At 27.9% G+C, this 15,497-nt stretch overlaps 1 protein-coding gene across 1 annotated transcript in view; it reads left to right on the top strand.

Annotated features, from left to right (window-relative positions):
* The window catches only part of LOC142322767 (uncharacterized), a 329,696-nt gene extending 317,536 nt beyond the window's left edge, over window positions 1-12,160 (top strand). Inside the window, exons 11-13 of the mRNA XM_075361842.1 lie at window positions 6,708-6,935; window positions 8,726-8,880; window positions 11,761-12,160. Of these exons, the coding sequence (XP_075217957.1) occupies window positions 6,708-6,935; window positions 8,726-8,880; window positions 11,761-12,091 (714 nt within the window). The 3' untranslated portion in view covers window positions 12,092-12,160. The remainder of the gene's footprint in view (window positions 1-6,707; window positions 6,936-8,725; window positions 8,881-11,760) is intronic.
* The last annotated feature ends 3,337 nt before the right edge of the window (window positions 12,161-15,497 follow it).

Here is a 15,497-nt window from a genome sequence, read left to right as displayed (position 1 = left end):
ACATTGTATTAATGCATGTGTGCATACACACTTTGCATCTATATGTTTGTGTATATTGGTTATTTTTTCCTTGTTTGTTTACTAAGTGACTTATTTCCTTAATGAAAGTAATATATATCCATATAATGTTTATTTTTTCTTGGTATTATATTTCTTATTTAACAAAGTTCTTGTCATTTCTTTATAATGAATCGCTTTTTATCAGTATTATTTTTTAACCCATTAAATAGTTTGTTATTATGTTTTAACATTTGTCAGTTTTAATTGTAACTTAATAATTAGCTTTTTAGAAAAACAATTTTTTCTGGGCCAAATTATAAATATAATTTTGTGTGTAATTTTTAAAAAAAATTTCCCAAAAAATGGAACAGATGTCTTTTGATTTTTAATAAAATTATGAAATATGTTTTACATAAAAATCATTAAAAATGTTATATAAATTTTCTTCTGTTCACTGCACTTAAAGTAAAAAAAAAAAAAAATGGTAAGCTTTTCTGGATAAGGTAGGTAATCATGCACTGGACCCCTGAAATACGTAATTTGATATGGGGCTTCTAAAGCAATGTATAAATATATAATAGCTTCAGACATCCTGTTTCAAATAAAAAAGAAAAAATGTGCATTTATTTTCAACAGGTATAAATTTCTTTATCACCAGTCTAATTTGATCATTGGGATTCAATTAATAACACTAAGAGCTGATTTGATTCTGATCAAGCGCCAAATTATGATTTGGCTTACAGCCTATTGTTTGTCAGTAAGTAAAATCTTTAAAAACAAAAATTATAAGTTCAAACATTTTGTGTTGGAACAATACTACTTTTTGTAGTAATTAAATACAAATCTTGTTAAATATATTAAATATGCCTGTGCACAATAAATGAGTTCAATTAATTTTCCTTTTTAGTATGTTTAAAATTAAGGTAAATATTGAAGTAAAATCAGATTGATAATTATAGTCATTAAAATACAATGATTGTAAATAGAGGGTATTGCCTCATTACTGGATAAGCATCCAGCAAAGGTGCTATCATCATTGTCCAAAATCCTGTTAAATATAAAGCTGTTTTATCACCATTGCTGAATAAACATTTAGATATAAGTTGCCTTAGCATATTAATAAATAAACTTAAGTGAAGGAAAAAAATATGACAAACAGTAAAAAAAATGAATTGTTTTCCCAGATTTTGTTTTAACTTTTTCTGTGTGTGGAAAATTAAGAAAACTGATTTTTTTACTTTTACTTTTTTTATTTTACTTTCATTTAAATAATCTTTTATAAGAGATGCCAAAGACAAGAAACTTCAGTTTATTGAAAATTTATTAAAAAATAGTCGTAAAGAAGTAATTGCTGAACATGCAGTACAGCCATCTTTATTGTGGAAATAACTAAATTACTGATTAACACACAGTAAGATGTATGAAATAAAATATCAAATGAGACTTCTGAGTAACATTCAGTTTTATAAAAATAAGAAATTATGAGATTATTATGTAAACATGAAACATTTGTGCCTAACTGCCAAAATTTATTATACAAAATATCTAATGGAAAAATGAATTACAATCAGTAGTCTATGATTGATTGATTGGAAATCTATTGATTTAAATCAATAATCTATTGGAATACTCAAATACATCAAAAAACTTTAAATGCAGAATGATAATTAAAAAATATCTTTAGCTATTTTAGACTGTGTAATTTTTCAATTTTTTTTTTTTACTTGCATTAACCAAAATAAACCTGTCTCAAGATTATTAGAGGAACTTCCTCTATAAAATAGATTATGAAAATCTGGGCATTTGATAAAAAATAAAATTCTGTAGAGGTGAAACAACCTCCTCTTTTTTTAAAATCTTTTATAAAAAGAATGATCAGACAAGCAATCGCTTCAGCAAAGTAAAATGTTAATTTGAATCCTTCTTAGTATCAATTAATCACCCATTCTAAATTATTGCTGAATACAGTAAGTTTAAACTTCCTTTGATCTTTTCCTATAAAAATTAGACTATAAAAGACTATAAAAATTAGTTATTGGTTGAGTTTTAACTTAAACAAAGATGAATTGGTTGAGAGAGGACCCAATACTGTTCCAATTGGTCTTTTGGGTTGCCCTTTTTTTTGCTGAAAATACAATGTCAACTAATGAAGTTGACAAGATTGATTGGAAATGCTTTATTATATATATATTTTTTTTTTCGTGTGTTCGCAGCTTGATCAGGATATTGAGAGACTGACAATTGAAAATGTTTATTTAATTACAATTTATTAGCTTAAGAACATAAATAAACTAAGATAAATCAGTTATAACAATGACAATAAGAATAATAAACAACTGACAATAATAGTAAACAACAATAATGTAATAATCAAAAATAATAGACAAGTAATAATAATCGTTATCACAACCACTACAATAATAATAATAAACAATGATTACATACAAAACAAAAATTAAAGTAATCATCATGATTTATTTACAGGTAGTTAAATATTGAAAACTAGAATTCAATCCCATTGACAAAAGACACTAACATGACCACTAATCTTAACACTTTTAAGCACTCTCTCGCAGACTCTCCTGGCAGACTGACTGTCAACTGGTCTTCCCTGGAGTAAAAGATTCTGCCCTCACATTTTCCCATGAGATTCTGATCTTGTTAAGACCTGATCTATATTTTTTTATCTCCCATGTATTTTATTTTGTTAATTCTTTCTTTTTTTATTATGTAATAATAATATCTTTATTATTATAATAATAAAGATCCGGGCTTGGATCAACCACCAAACCCAGAAAACTGAAGAATCTAACCATGAATTCACCAAACAAAGGAAAATAACTCAGAAAATTATAAGAGGAACCAAACGACAAGCCCAAAAAAACTTGATTCAGCAAATAGAAGAAAGTTCCAAGAAAACTAACTTCCGAGACTATTATAAAATTTTTGGTCAGGCTCTTCAAAGATATGAACCACCCACCCTTATGCTGAGAGGAAAAAAAGGAAATATGGCCCACACCAATAAAGAAAATGCTGAAATTTTGGCAGAAACCTTCAATAGACTCCTCAACTGTGACGACCCCCCAGAGCTTTTTGAGATTGACACTGAAACTCCAGTTAAAACTTCACCAGTAAATATCAACCCGCCAACAATTCAAGAAGTTCTCGCAGCCTTAAATGAAATAAAAACTACAAAGCAAGCGGAGAAGACCAGCTTTTCGCAGAACTCTGGAAACACTCATCAGTTTATTCAGTCAAAACTTCCCTACATCTATGCCTCGTGAAAATATGGAACGAAGAAAAACTTCCAGAACACTGGACCACAGCCCTCATTCATCCATTACATAAAAAGGGGATAAAACTAATCCGGAAAACTACAGAGGCATATCTCTCCTGGATTGCACATACAAAATCCTGTCGAGAATCATATACAACCGATGCAAAGACCAACTTGAACTGGAACTTGGGGAATACCAAGGGGGATTTAGGCCATGGAGAGGTTGCCCGGAGCAAATAATATCCCTAAAACTTATGATGGACTTTTATAAAAGACGGAAAAGACAACTAATAATCACCTTCGTCGACTTTAAAAGGGCCTATGATTGTATACACCGACCATCCATGCTGAATATTCTGAGAAACCTGGGCCTTCACCCTAAACTCGTAAACATGATAAAATTAACTTTAACCAATACCCAGTCCAGAGTGAAATTCAGAGCTGAACTCTCTCAACCCTTCTACATAAAAACTGGATTGAGGCAAGGAGACGGCCTCTCACCACTCCTTTTTAACTGCGCCCTCGAATTTGTCATGAGAAAATGGTATGAAATAAATCCCAAAAATATAAAAATGGGTACTAAGAAAAACTCCATCACACTAAATTGCCTAGGATTTGCAGATGACCTCGCTCTTTTAGCAAATAATATTCAAGAAGCCAAAACACAAATCATGAGCCTTCAAAACCTAGCACAAAAGATAGGGCTTCATATCTCTTTCGAAAAAACTGAACTAATGGCCATAGATCCTCTGGTAATAGAGCACATTACGGTAAACAATCAGAAAATTAAAATAGTAAAACAATTTAAATATCTAGGGGAAATAATAACTTATAATTTAAATGAAAAAGTGACATGGCAAAACAGGACAAATAAAATGATTAAATCCCAAAAATTAACTTGGTCAACATATAACAAAAAATGCCTTTCTGCTAAAACAAAACTTAAACATTATAAAACTGTAGTACAGCCAGAAGTCACCTACGGAAGCGAGACCCTTTTCAAAATCACTCAGAAAAACCGAATTGAAAAAATTCTGAAAATAGAGAGGAGAATTGTCAGAACGTGTATCAATAAAAAACACCAAAAAGAAGGCCAATGGTGGATTGTGCCAAATGAGGTGGTGTATCGAGAAATAGAGCCTGTTACTGATACTATGCGGAAAAAAAGAATCTCTTTCTTTGGTCATCTCATAAGGACACCGGAAACAAGACTGTCAAGAAATATCATTGAAAAGCTCTGGTTCCAAAAGCTAGAAGTAGGATAGATCAAAGAAATTAGAGAAGATATGAAAGAATTGGGAATTTCCCTGACTGACCTACAGAATAAAACTGGAAAAATTACAGAGCTAAAAGATAAAAGCATTAGATTTAAACAAAAGACAGACAAACGACAAAATACAACGAAGAGGGTGTTTACGGATGAAGAAAAGAAAGCAAGATCTGAACGGATGAAGAAATACTGGGCAGCTCGGAAGAGTAAAATAACACGCTTTTCTCAGAAAAGATCCAACTAAAATTGACTTAAGTGGTCCCATGTTGGCCGTAAAAGCATAATAATAATAATAATAATAATAATAATAATAATATCTTTGCTGAATATCATAAATATGAATGTTTAAATGCTGTGCTAAAACCAAATGTTTACAGACTTTGAAGTATGTACTTCAGTAATGTATCAATAATATTATTATTTAATGAATACCAGTTATTTTATTGATGTGGGTCTATAAAATTACTTTTAAAAAACATTGAAGTATTTTTTTAAACAAACCTTAAGTTTTGTTTGCTTAAGGGATTACGGTTTTTATCTTTAATTGGTGATAGAACTTTTTTTAATTCATTTAAACTTAACTAATTTTTTTATTCAGTTACAGACATTAAAATTACTAAATGAATTAAATTGTTAATTGAAAAAAAAAACATTTATGTATCTGATCACAAAATGAGTTATTGTCATATTTCTGAAATCATTCAGTAGGTTTTCATAGAATTGAAACCTAATAACTTGTACAGAATCTGGTCAGTATGATAAAAATATAAATTATATGAAAAGACAGTTTGCAGACGAGGAAGATGTCAAACAAAGATTTATCCTCTCCTCACTGCTTTTTAACTGTTCAAGGAAAAAGCAATAAATAAACTAAAGAAAACTTCTGAAATAGATTAACACTCCAGGGACAGAAAATTAAAATGTTAAGATTTAGATATTGTTATTTTGACTTAAATTAGGAATAATGATTAATTGCTGGGGATGAAATTTAACTTAAAAGAAAACAAGTCTAAAAGAAAGTTAGTAGAATGCAACAGAAAGTTGAATAATGAGTAACAGAAGTTGTAGAATTTGTTACTTAAATAGTAAAATGACAAATGATGAAAAAAGTACTAAGCTATCAAAAATAAACTAACAGTTAGGGGAGTATTTCATATGTATTTAGAACTAGAATTCTTTAAAATAATTATATCGAGTATAACATTGTTACTGCAATAAAATATGGCTAAAAGAAAAACCAAAAGAATACTTTAAATATTCTTTTTTTTTTATATAAACATTGTGTACTGGAGTAAATTGATAATTAGGCTGTTTGATAAGTATGAAATGAAGATATCTTAAAGGAACTGGGGATTAGAAAAGTACATGGTAAAATCTTATGTAAAGAAAAACATGGTTGGTGGGCTTTATAAAGGCATCCAAGGTAGTGAATTTGGTTTAATAGATAATTTAAAGGGTAAAACCATTAAAAGAAGGTAGATATTAAAAGTATGAATTATTGTATTCATGACACACATGTTTTAAAATTTTAAAAGAGCAACTGCGGTACAGTTATTTTTAAAGTTATAAAAATTACCTATGTCTGAGCTCGCTTTCTCTCCTAAGCTAAGTTTCTTCAGAGTGCAGATGGGAGAGCTGAGTGACAGCTGCTAGACATCCAAACTACGCTTGTGGCATAATGGATGTGTAGCACTCATCTTTGAAGTGGATTTTGGAAGATGTTTTATGCGTGTATTATGTTCAAAGGGTGTCATAAGCAAAAGGAAGATTTTTCAAAATCAGCATCTCATCTAACAGCACCATAACACTCGTTTCTCCAAGCAGCAGACTGAAGTTTAACTATTTGTGAAAATTAACTCGGACATGTGTAGCTTTTTATAGCTTTTATCATAAGATAAATTGCGCTGTTAAAAATTTTACAGAAAATTAGAAAGCTTTTCAGATATTTAATTGATAATTAGAAATTTAATGATTTAGAAATGTATGTTGAGGCTGTGGAATACAGACATTCCAGGTCTAACTACTGACAGAAAAAAAATGTTTGTCTAACCAAAGAATGAGTTGGCCAAAATATGTAGTTCGGTGGATCAAGTTAGAAAACTTTTCATTTATAATTATAAAAGAGAAAGTTATATGCCAATCTTTTTTTATGTATTCCAGGTTAACTGTGAAGCTCATCCATGGGTAATTATACCTTCAGAATCTAGGTTTTTGTATGTTAAGCTGCGAGGAAAGATAATTCATGGATCACAGCCAATGGAGCCTAGTATATCAACTGCATCTAGTAAAGTGTCATGTTCTACTAAAAATAGGGTCTTAATACATGCTGGTAGTGGTGTACATGTATTAGTTTGTCCAATGCCAACTGCTGAGGAGCGTCATCATTTGGTAATTTAAATTATTATATTGTTCTGGTTGTTATTATTTTTTAATTTTACTTTCCTGACAAATATAGGTAGAAAAGCTATATTAAAGAGGGAAGTATGGTGATCATGTCAAAATTGGGTGTCTCGTTTTTGCAATTTTTTAAATTTTAGGGTCTAATTAGTGTATCTAAACCAAAAAAAAGACATATGTATGACTGCATGAATGTGGCACTGATTTTTGGCCTTATTTCTCAGGATTGACTGAACAAAATTCTTCAAATTTGGCTCAAATATTTCTGTATATAAGGCATTGTTCACATTCCTTTTTTCAAAATTTCTTGAGGAGATGTGAGATATGCAGAAAAAGCCAATTTTGATTTTCTTCAGAGGCATTTTAGAGAAAACTTTATTAAAGTAAATTTATTATCTACAATGCATACATAAATAATCAACAATTTTTTTTCTAGAAATCAACTACCATCTCTTTAATTTGAAATATATATTTTATGTTTTTTGAGAAATTTTGGAGAAAAGGTTTTTGAGAATTTTTTTTTCTTATTTTAACTTTTATTGAAAGGGTTGTTAGATTTAGAAAAAAACTTTAGTTGTACAAATTTGTTAAGCTTAACCTATATATATGAATATTTTTAGGAAAAAGTTTATTAAAATTTATTCTCCACCTCTAAAAAATATATAATCTTTTTTTTGTGGTTCTAACTCTTTTTATTATTGAAAAAAAAAAAGATTGTATCTTACTTCATCACTTAAAGGGCTATTAAAATAAAGTAGCTGTGGCGGCTCTATTATATTTCAGACCCAAAACAAGAAGCAATTTTTTCATTACTTTCATAAATCTTATAGTTTTTTTAAAATACTTTTTCAATATTTTTAAACAATTCTCTTTTAAATAAATTTTTGTTTTCTAAATTTTCCCCACTGAGTAAGGAAGTCCCTAAAATCAAAAAATGTTTTATTCAAAATTTTGGAATTTTAATGCTATTCTTTTGGAATTTTAATCTTATTTTTGTAATCATTATAATCAGTAAAAAAAGCTAAGTATGACCTGACTGGTGCAAAGATTAAGTCATGAAATATTTTGTCAGCTTTTCTTTTATATTTTTTTATAAATTACTTATATTCTAATCAGAAATAAATTTGCTCTCATATAATTTTTTTAAGATATTGTTGAATCTACCTAACTTTATCTATGAAAAAAAATGAATCTTAAAAGAAATTTTGAATTATACAAACAATCTGAAAACAATATAAATGTATATTCTCCAAGTTGACTCTAATAATGATGCATTGCATAAATTTCTTACATGATACAGTTAATAGTCAGTAATACAGTTAACATTCCCACCCAGATTTTTAAATTGGAGGTAGGGGTAAGAGTTTATAAAAAAATTTTAATTTATAGTTTAAATGTAACATAAATTTAATTATTTTTGTTAAATCCTAAATATCTAAAAAATAAAGATTTTATTTAGAAAGTTACAATTCTTTGTTGTGATATGTAAATATAATTTTTTCTGAGAACATTGAGTAAAAAAAGGGTTGTAAATAAACAAATTTGAAACTACATATTGAAATGTATAATTATATTCATTCACTAACTCATTCTTTCAAAAAATGTTGCCAACTTTATAAATAATTGACATCATTTGCACATTTCTTAAATTTTCTCATTTTTTATAAACATTAGAATAATTTATAAAAATTTTAAAAGAATAAAAATTAAATTTTTCATTATTACTTATTTATATTTTGAAAATATTTCAAAAAAAAAATTAGGAATATCTTTGTTAAAAGGTGGAAGTTTTCTCAGAAGGATGGGTAATTGGAGGAACAGAACGTGTGTTTCCAGTTTGGTCAAAAGAAGGTGTTGAATCAAGGAGTGTCGTTGTTGAGTTTGTTCCTAGGGAAACTGGTCATTACACTGTTACATGGCTAGAACTTTCAAGAAGGTAACATAATAAAATGTTTTACATTAGAATGGTAACGTTAGAAGATTTTATATTATAGATCAAGTGGCCAGTCGGCTTCTTTACTTTATGTTGGTCAGTATACTGGCTTTGAAATAAAATACTGTCTAATTAATCAAATAATTGTTAACTACTATTAAAAGAAACTTTTTTTTTTTATTATTTTTTTTTTTTAATGTACAGGTGATTCAAAATTGGACAGCAATGCTTCAAAATCTGATTTGAGACATTAGTGTAAACAAAATATTTGCATAGACCTAGGTCTGGAAATACTTGCATAAACTAGTCTAGAAACACCAAGAAAATTGTAGCATAACCCAAAAAATTAGAGTAAAATAAGTTCTTTATTATTTTTGCTATGAATTAACATAATTAAATTGCTAGTAAACAGACAAAAGTTTCCACCAAAATTTGTAAAGAAATTAATTCTGAGAAAATTGATGTTAATAAAATCATTAGAAAAGAAATACAAGTTTCTAAAATTTAATTTTAATTCAAAACAATCAGACTAAAATTGCAGAAAAATATTACAAATTTAAACAAAAAAAATTATTTTTCATATTACTAAAATAATATTTTAATACTAAAAATCTGATGTGGACACCACATGACTTCCTTATATGCCTATTAAATTACATATACACATTTTTGTACAATCGGAAATAAATAATAATTATTAAATAATTAATAATAATTATTAATAATAATATTATAATTATTAATAATATTATAATTATTAATAATAATTATTAATAAATAATTATTAATAAAAAAAAAGTTAAAAAAAAGGAATGAAGTCAGATTTGAACCAATGTGCCTTCCCATTATATGATTCAAATATTTCATTAATTAAAATTTTATTTGGCTACAACTAGAATGAATGAAAATAAGTACCACTTATAACATATTGTTGAAAAGCTCTCAATGAGAGCTGATTACTGCAGTTACGAAAAAGTCCAAAACCAAATTGTTTTTGAATTTGGGCTTTTTTGGACACTTTTGGTACAGTCAATTGCAATCAAAAGGGGTGATGCACAACTAGATGTTACAACACTCCTAAATCCAAAATTTCAACATTCTACAGCTAATCGTTTTTTTTTAGTTATGCTAGATACATACGTACAGACGTCATGCTGAAACTAGTAAAAATGGATTCAGGGTTGGTCAAAATGCATATTTCTATTGAAATCTGAAAACCAAGATTTTTCACAATTACCACAATACTTCCTTTACTTCATACAAGAGAGTAAAAATGAATTTTATGAAGCAAATTAAATTAAGTTCTTTATTTCGATAAATCATCATTGCCATACAGATAGACATCCTGATATGAATCCTCTAAATTTTTCTTCATAGGCGTAAAAAAGTATTTATTTATGCATAATTTTTCTGTATTATTGATATTATTGAAAATACAACTCTTATGGTGTGTTGATTTTTTTATGGGAATTTGTCCAGAATCCAATCCATTAAAAAGCTTTTTTAGTTTTTCTGGAATTTTTATAATTTTTTTTCATAAACATGTGAAAAATGATTTACATTACATAATAGTATTTTCTTTAAAAAATATTTATTGCATGATATTGGGACGAATTTTTACTAATTTTATTTTATTTTTTTATTTTTTAAGTAAGCTGTTAAAACTTTCTGTCTTGGTAGTCCATTATCATTTATGTTTAATACAGCAAAATCCAGTTATTGTAATCACTTTCAGCCAACATGATTTGATAATAAAAATAATCGAACAAATAACCACAGTGTAGCACAAAACTTCATTATATTTTTCTATACCCATGGCTGCAGATTTGACTCACATTAGATAGTCTCATTCAGTAATGAATCTCAACTTAACCTATGAAATGCACTTTATGATTTTGTATCATCTACTATATTATAATTCTTTTACTGTTGATGTCCAAAATTTTTTTTAGAAAAGAAGTGAGTAAAAACTTACCAAAATGATAGCCATAAACATGCGAACCTTACAATTACAGATACATACAAAACAATTACAGATACTTGACATATTTTGCAAAGAAAAATTTAAAAGTGAATAACAGTATACTGGTGACTAAATATGATATGAACCATTCTTATAAGATACAATAGCAAGAAAATGCCCAATTAAAACTTTGTTTTCCTCAACTATTCATTAACCTTATTAAAATACCATCAACAAGTACTGAACTAATTATTTGATAAATACAATTTATTTTCACTGACTGCATTTAATACATATTTATCAAAAAAATTAACAAGCATTAAGGTAACAACAATACTGAACAATAACATTATCTGTAATCAGAATAAGCAGCTCCTACTGTATATAATAATTGCACTCACTTATCAGAACATGCAATCTCACTTGATGATATTCCTTCACCTTTTTTTTTCAAATTACAATCATGTAATATGAAAAAAAACCGATATTACTTATGCTAAAACAACATTTGGAATTACTTTATTCCTATTGAAAATAATATAAAAGTTGTGTATGTGCTTGTTTATTTGAACGTTAGTTTTCATGTTTTTAACATTTTACGTTTAGTTATCTTTAATTGATCATATCTAATGTTTTTTGAAACTGCTGTTTTCTCATAGATTAACAAAACAAGATTAAAATATGACATTAATTATTATTAATTTGGTGTAAGAAAATGTACAAAAATTTTATGATTGTTACTTTCTATAATTATAAAATTATCATTCATTTACTTAATGGCAGTTAACTTTAATCTATCTGCTTGTGAATAATGGAAATATCAATTAAAATAAATATAAAGTAATAAATATTTTAATGAATTTATTATTAGTGATATTCAAATTCTTTATTGCATTTTTAATTTCTGAATTTTTCTCCAGGCCTTCTGTACCACCATCATCAGGATTATCATTATCAGACTGTATGCATCGATGTCCAGAATTAGATGCATGCATTAATTCAACACTTTGGTGCGATGGAATCTCACATTGCCCATCAGGTTATGATGAAGCAGCTAAGCATTGTTTTTATTTATTACAGTTACCTGCACACTACCTCATAATTGGATCATTATGTATTATGTTGATAACTTGTGTTACATTTATTGTTATTAGACGTATATGTAGAAAACGAAGGACAACGAGTAGATTGAAATCACTGCCATCAGATACAGAAGCTATTGTTGGAACACCTAAAGAAGTTATTTGCTGACACAACGATAATTCTGTACGCTATGTCGAGGTTGATAGAGTAACAACAGTGTGACCTACGTTGCATTTAGTTCAATCTATTCTCAACATGGCTTTTACTTATTACTTAAATAAACAAAATTCTGTTTTATTTACAATAGAGATTGTGTTTATTTTATAATAAAAGCAATAATTATTATTTTATTGTCATAAAATATAAAATAATTTATTATATGTTTGTATATTAAAATTACAATTATTTAGAAATTAAATTGATACATTAATCTTTCAATGTTATCTATTAATTTATCATTATTTTACATAAATATTAGCAGAAATTTTATTTATTTGTTATATTATTTAAGAACTATATCTATAAGTGAGTGATAATATAGATTTTATCTGAACATGATTGGAGAAGTTAATTTTTAAAAGTAAATTGTAGTTTGTAGTTTTAATGTTCATCTGTTGTAAGAATAAATTGTTTACTGTTTTATTAATTGTTTATATTTTATTTAAATTTGACTCAACTAATATAAAAGTATTTTTGAGATAAAACATTTCTTGTTATAGATTAGCTTACTTTTGTTCTTATCATTACATATCTCATTGAAGTAGTTGCCAGTTATTGATGAAGAATCAGAAACATAAATGTGTTCTTAATATCATTACAGGTTTGAAAAACAGCACTATGATTATTCTTGCATATACTGCTGCAACCTGTTTTTCTCAGAAAATTATAAAATTAATGATCATTATATTTTGTTCTGAGAATAATTGTAAGTTTTATTCATTACATGACAGCAGTTTTTTTAGTTACTTAACCACAATATCACTGACTTTCTTTTGTTTCCTAACTTTAATTGTATTTTTCTTGAGGTTTAAAAAAAATTAAATCATACAAAGAGATTTGACCTGAAATCAAACTATGAGGGCTATTTGAAAATAACAGTAGTTTATTAATTTCAAGAAGGTTGACTTGTGCGCAGATGAATCAAAGTCTACCAGTTAATATTATTTGATTTAATCTACCACTTACCACACATCTACTACAATCCTTTACATGTGAATTAAAAAAAAATTAAATAAAGTAGTACAATCAGTATTTTTGCTAAGTGTAAAAATCTGGCAATGGTATTTGTTTTAGAATTTCAGATCATGGAGCTGGCTAAAGATCAAAGGCATTTTAACTTGTTTGTTAAAATTTTTTTCCCAAAATATAAAAATTGAAAAAAAACTGTAAGGTATGATTAAATTGTGATAAATATGTGATAAAGAGTAATTTGAAGCTCATTTATCCTTATGACAAATGGCTTGCATCAGTGTGATTATGAAGAGAAATTTAGCCAATCTGTGTGTAGTTGAAGCATCCTGGTCAGGCATGATATTTTTCATATGCTACAAAATTTCATTTCTATGTGGTTATTTGCCATTTTTACATGAATTAATTCACCATTAAAAAAAATAGCTAAGTTATACGTTTTTGTAAAAATATGTAAGAGTAACATTTTCATTTAAAAAATTTTTATTCTCAACTGGCCTTTGCTTTCAAGATTGCTCATGTATTTCTTTCTTTATTCATGTAAAAAGTGAAAGTACTATCCTCATTAATGTGTTGATATCTGCGTCAAACTCATAGCATCTGTTACAATATGAATGATCTAGGCATACATTTATTCACTTAACACCATTATTAAGTGAACAATAAAGCTTAAAGAAAGCATAAATTATATTTTATTGATCATTTTTTATGTACTAATATTTTGAATACCTGACTAAATCACATTCTGCAACAGATCTATGATTCTTGCAAGTGAAATTTAGAAAAAAGACAAATTTTATTTTGATATTTCATTTATAAATATTAGATAACTCTTCTCAAGATATCAACATTTTCACAGAAAATTTGATTTACAATTTTCATTGGCAAGTGATTGATGTAACTTTGGTTCGTCTTCTTCCAAGGTGATTGATGCAATTGTTTTTATAGAAAGCACTTGTCAATAAGTTTCTTGCTTTTAGATATCTTCTTATTTTTCTGCCCTGTTGATTTTAATTTCATGGTTCAAATTTTTGTTTAATTTAAACAAATAGCGTTATATGTAAATATAACGCTATAAATGTAAATATAAATTATATGTAAATCTATCCATCAGAAAATAGATTGTTGATTCACAGAACTTCAAAGTTTATAATTGTTTTTATAAATGGATTTTTATGGCTGCTTAATTATGTTATTTCCACAACACCAATATTTTTTTGTCTTTTAGCACTTACATTCAGTACCACCTCATAGGGATCCATAAGTAAATTTAAATCATGATAATCACGTGAAGAGAGGTCTCTAATGAACCCTTCACTAAAGCATACAAAAGACCAAGCAAAGTTCAATACTTAACATAGAGATAAATCACAGACCACAGGAAGAAACAATTAAAAAACAATGTCATCAATAAAAATAAATGAAAATAGCATATAACATTATAGATTAAACAAATATTCATCAGCAAATAGAAATAGCTATAATTCGTAAATTATTAAAATTACATTTACTGCACAGTGACAGGTTCATTCTGTGTTCCCACTCAAAGGTCCCTTATCCACAGCACACTTCCCTGTTTACCTTTCCCAGGTCCAGCACATGGAAACGTTTCAATCATCTGATGTCATCATTGTTTCAATAGATTTACTGCCAGTTAATTAACATGTTTGTACTGTGAGCCAAATTTCTGAACCTCTTTGTAAGCAGAAGATAGATAGTCATGAATACCTCTACCCCTAACACACTACAGCACCCCTGTTATGGTCCTCACCAATCTATTTTGGAATCTTTGGATTATCTCAATATTGCTGTTGCTCATTCTCCACAGCTCAATCCCATATGTCCAGATAGGTTTAAGGACAACACTGTAGATCAACAGTTTATTAGACAATGATAACTTTGAGTTTCTATCCAGAAACCAGTTTAGTTCCTTACATTTGATATTAAGCTGTTAACTTCTTTTTATCAAGTGGCCACATGTAGCCACAAACCAAATTGATGATCTGGTATAATCTCCTCTCGCTCCAAGATAGGCCATAGGCTCTGGAGAAACAGTTTTTCAAACACCTTTGATTATATCAATAGAAGACTTATAGTTCTGTAGGAAGTAACAACATGAGGAGGTTTACCTGACTTTGGGACCATTACTATATGGAAGACCTTCCACCCAGATGAGAAACACATTATCATAGGAACCCATTGAAAAGGTCCGTTATATACCAGATGACCTGAAACATTACTAAGATCTTATTGAAAATTACTAAAATAGAAACATTACTAAGATCTTATGAGAGATCAAATCAAAGCCTGGATCCCTTTTTAATGTCTTTCCATCCTTCATTATTCCTAGCACCTCCAATGTTAAAAAAGGCTTGCATCTCCTTGT

This window comes from Lycorma delicatula, chromosome 4 (genome assembly GCF_047948215.1).
Source record: "Lycorma delicatula isolate Av1 chromosome 4, ASM4794821v1, whole genome shotgun sequence".
Classification (NCBI taxonomy): Eukaryota; Metazoa; Arthropoda; class Insecta; order Hemiptera; family Fulgoridae; genus Lycorma; species Lycorma delicatula.
This window is presented reverse-complemented; position numbering and strand designations above follow the sequence as displayed.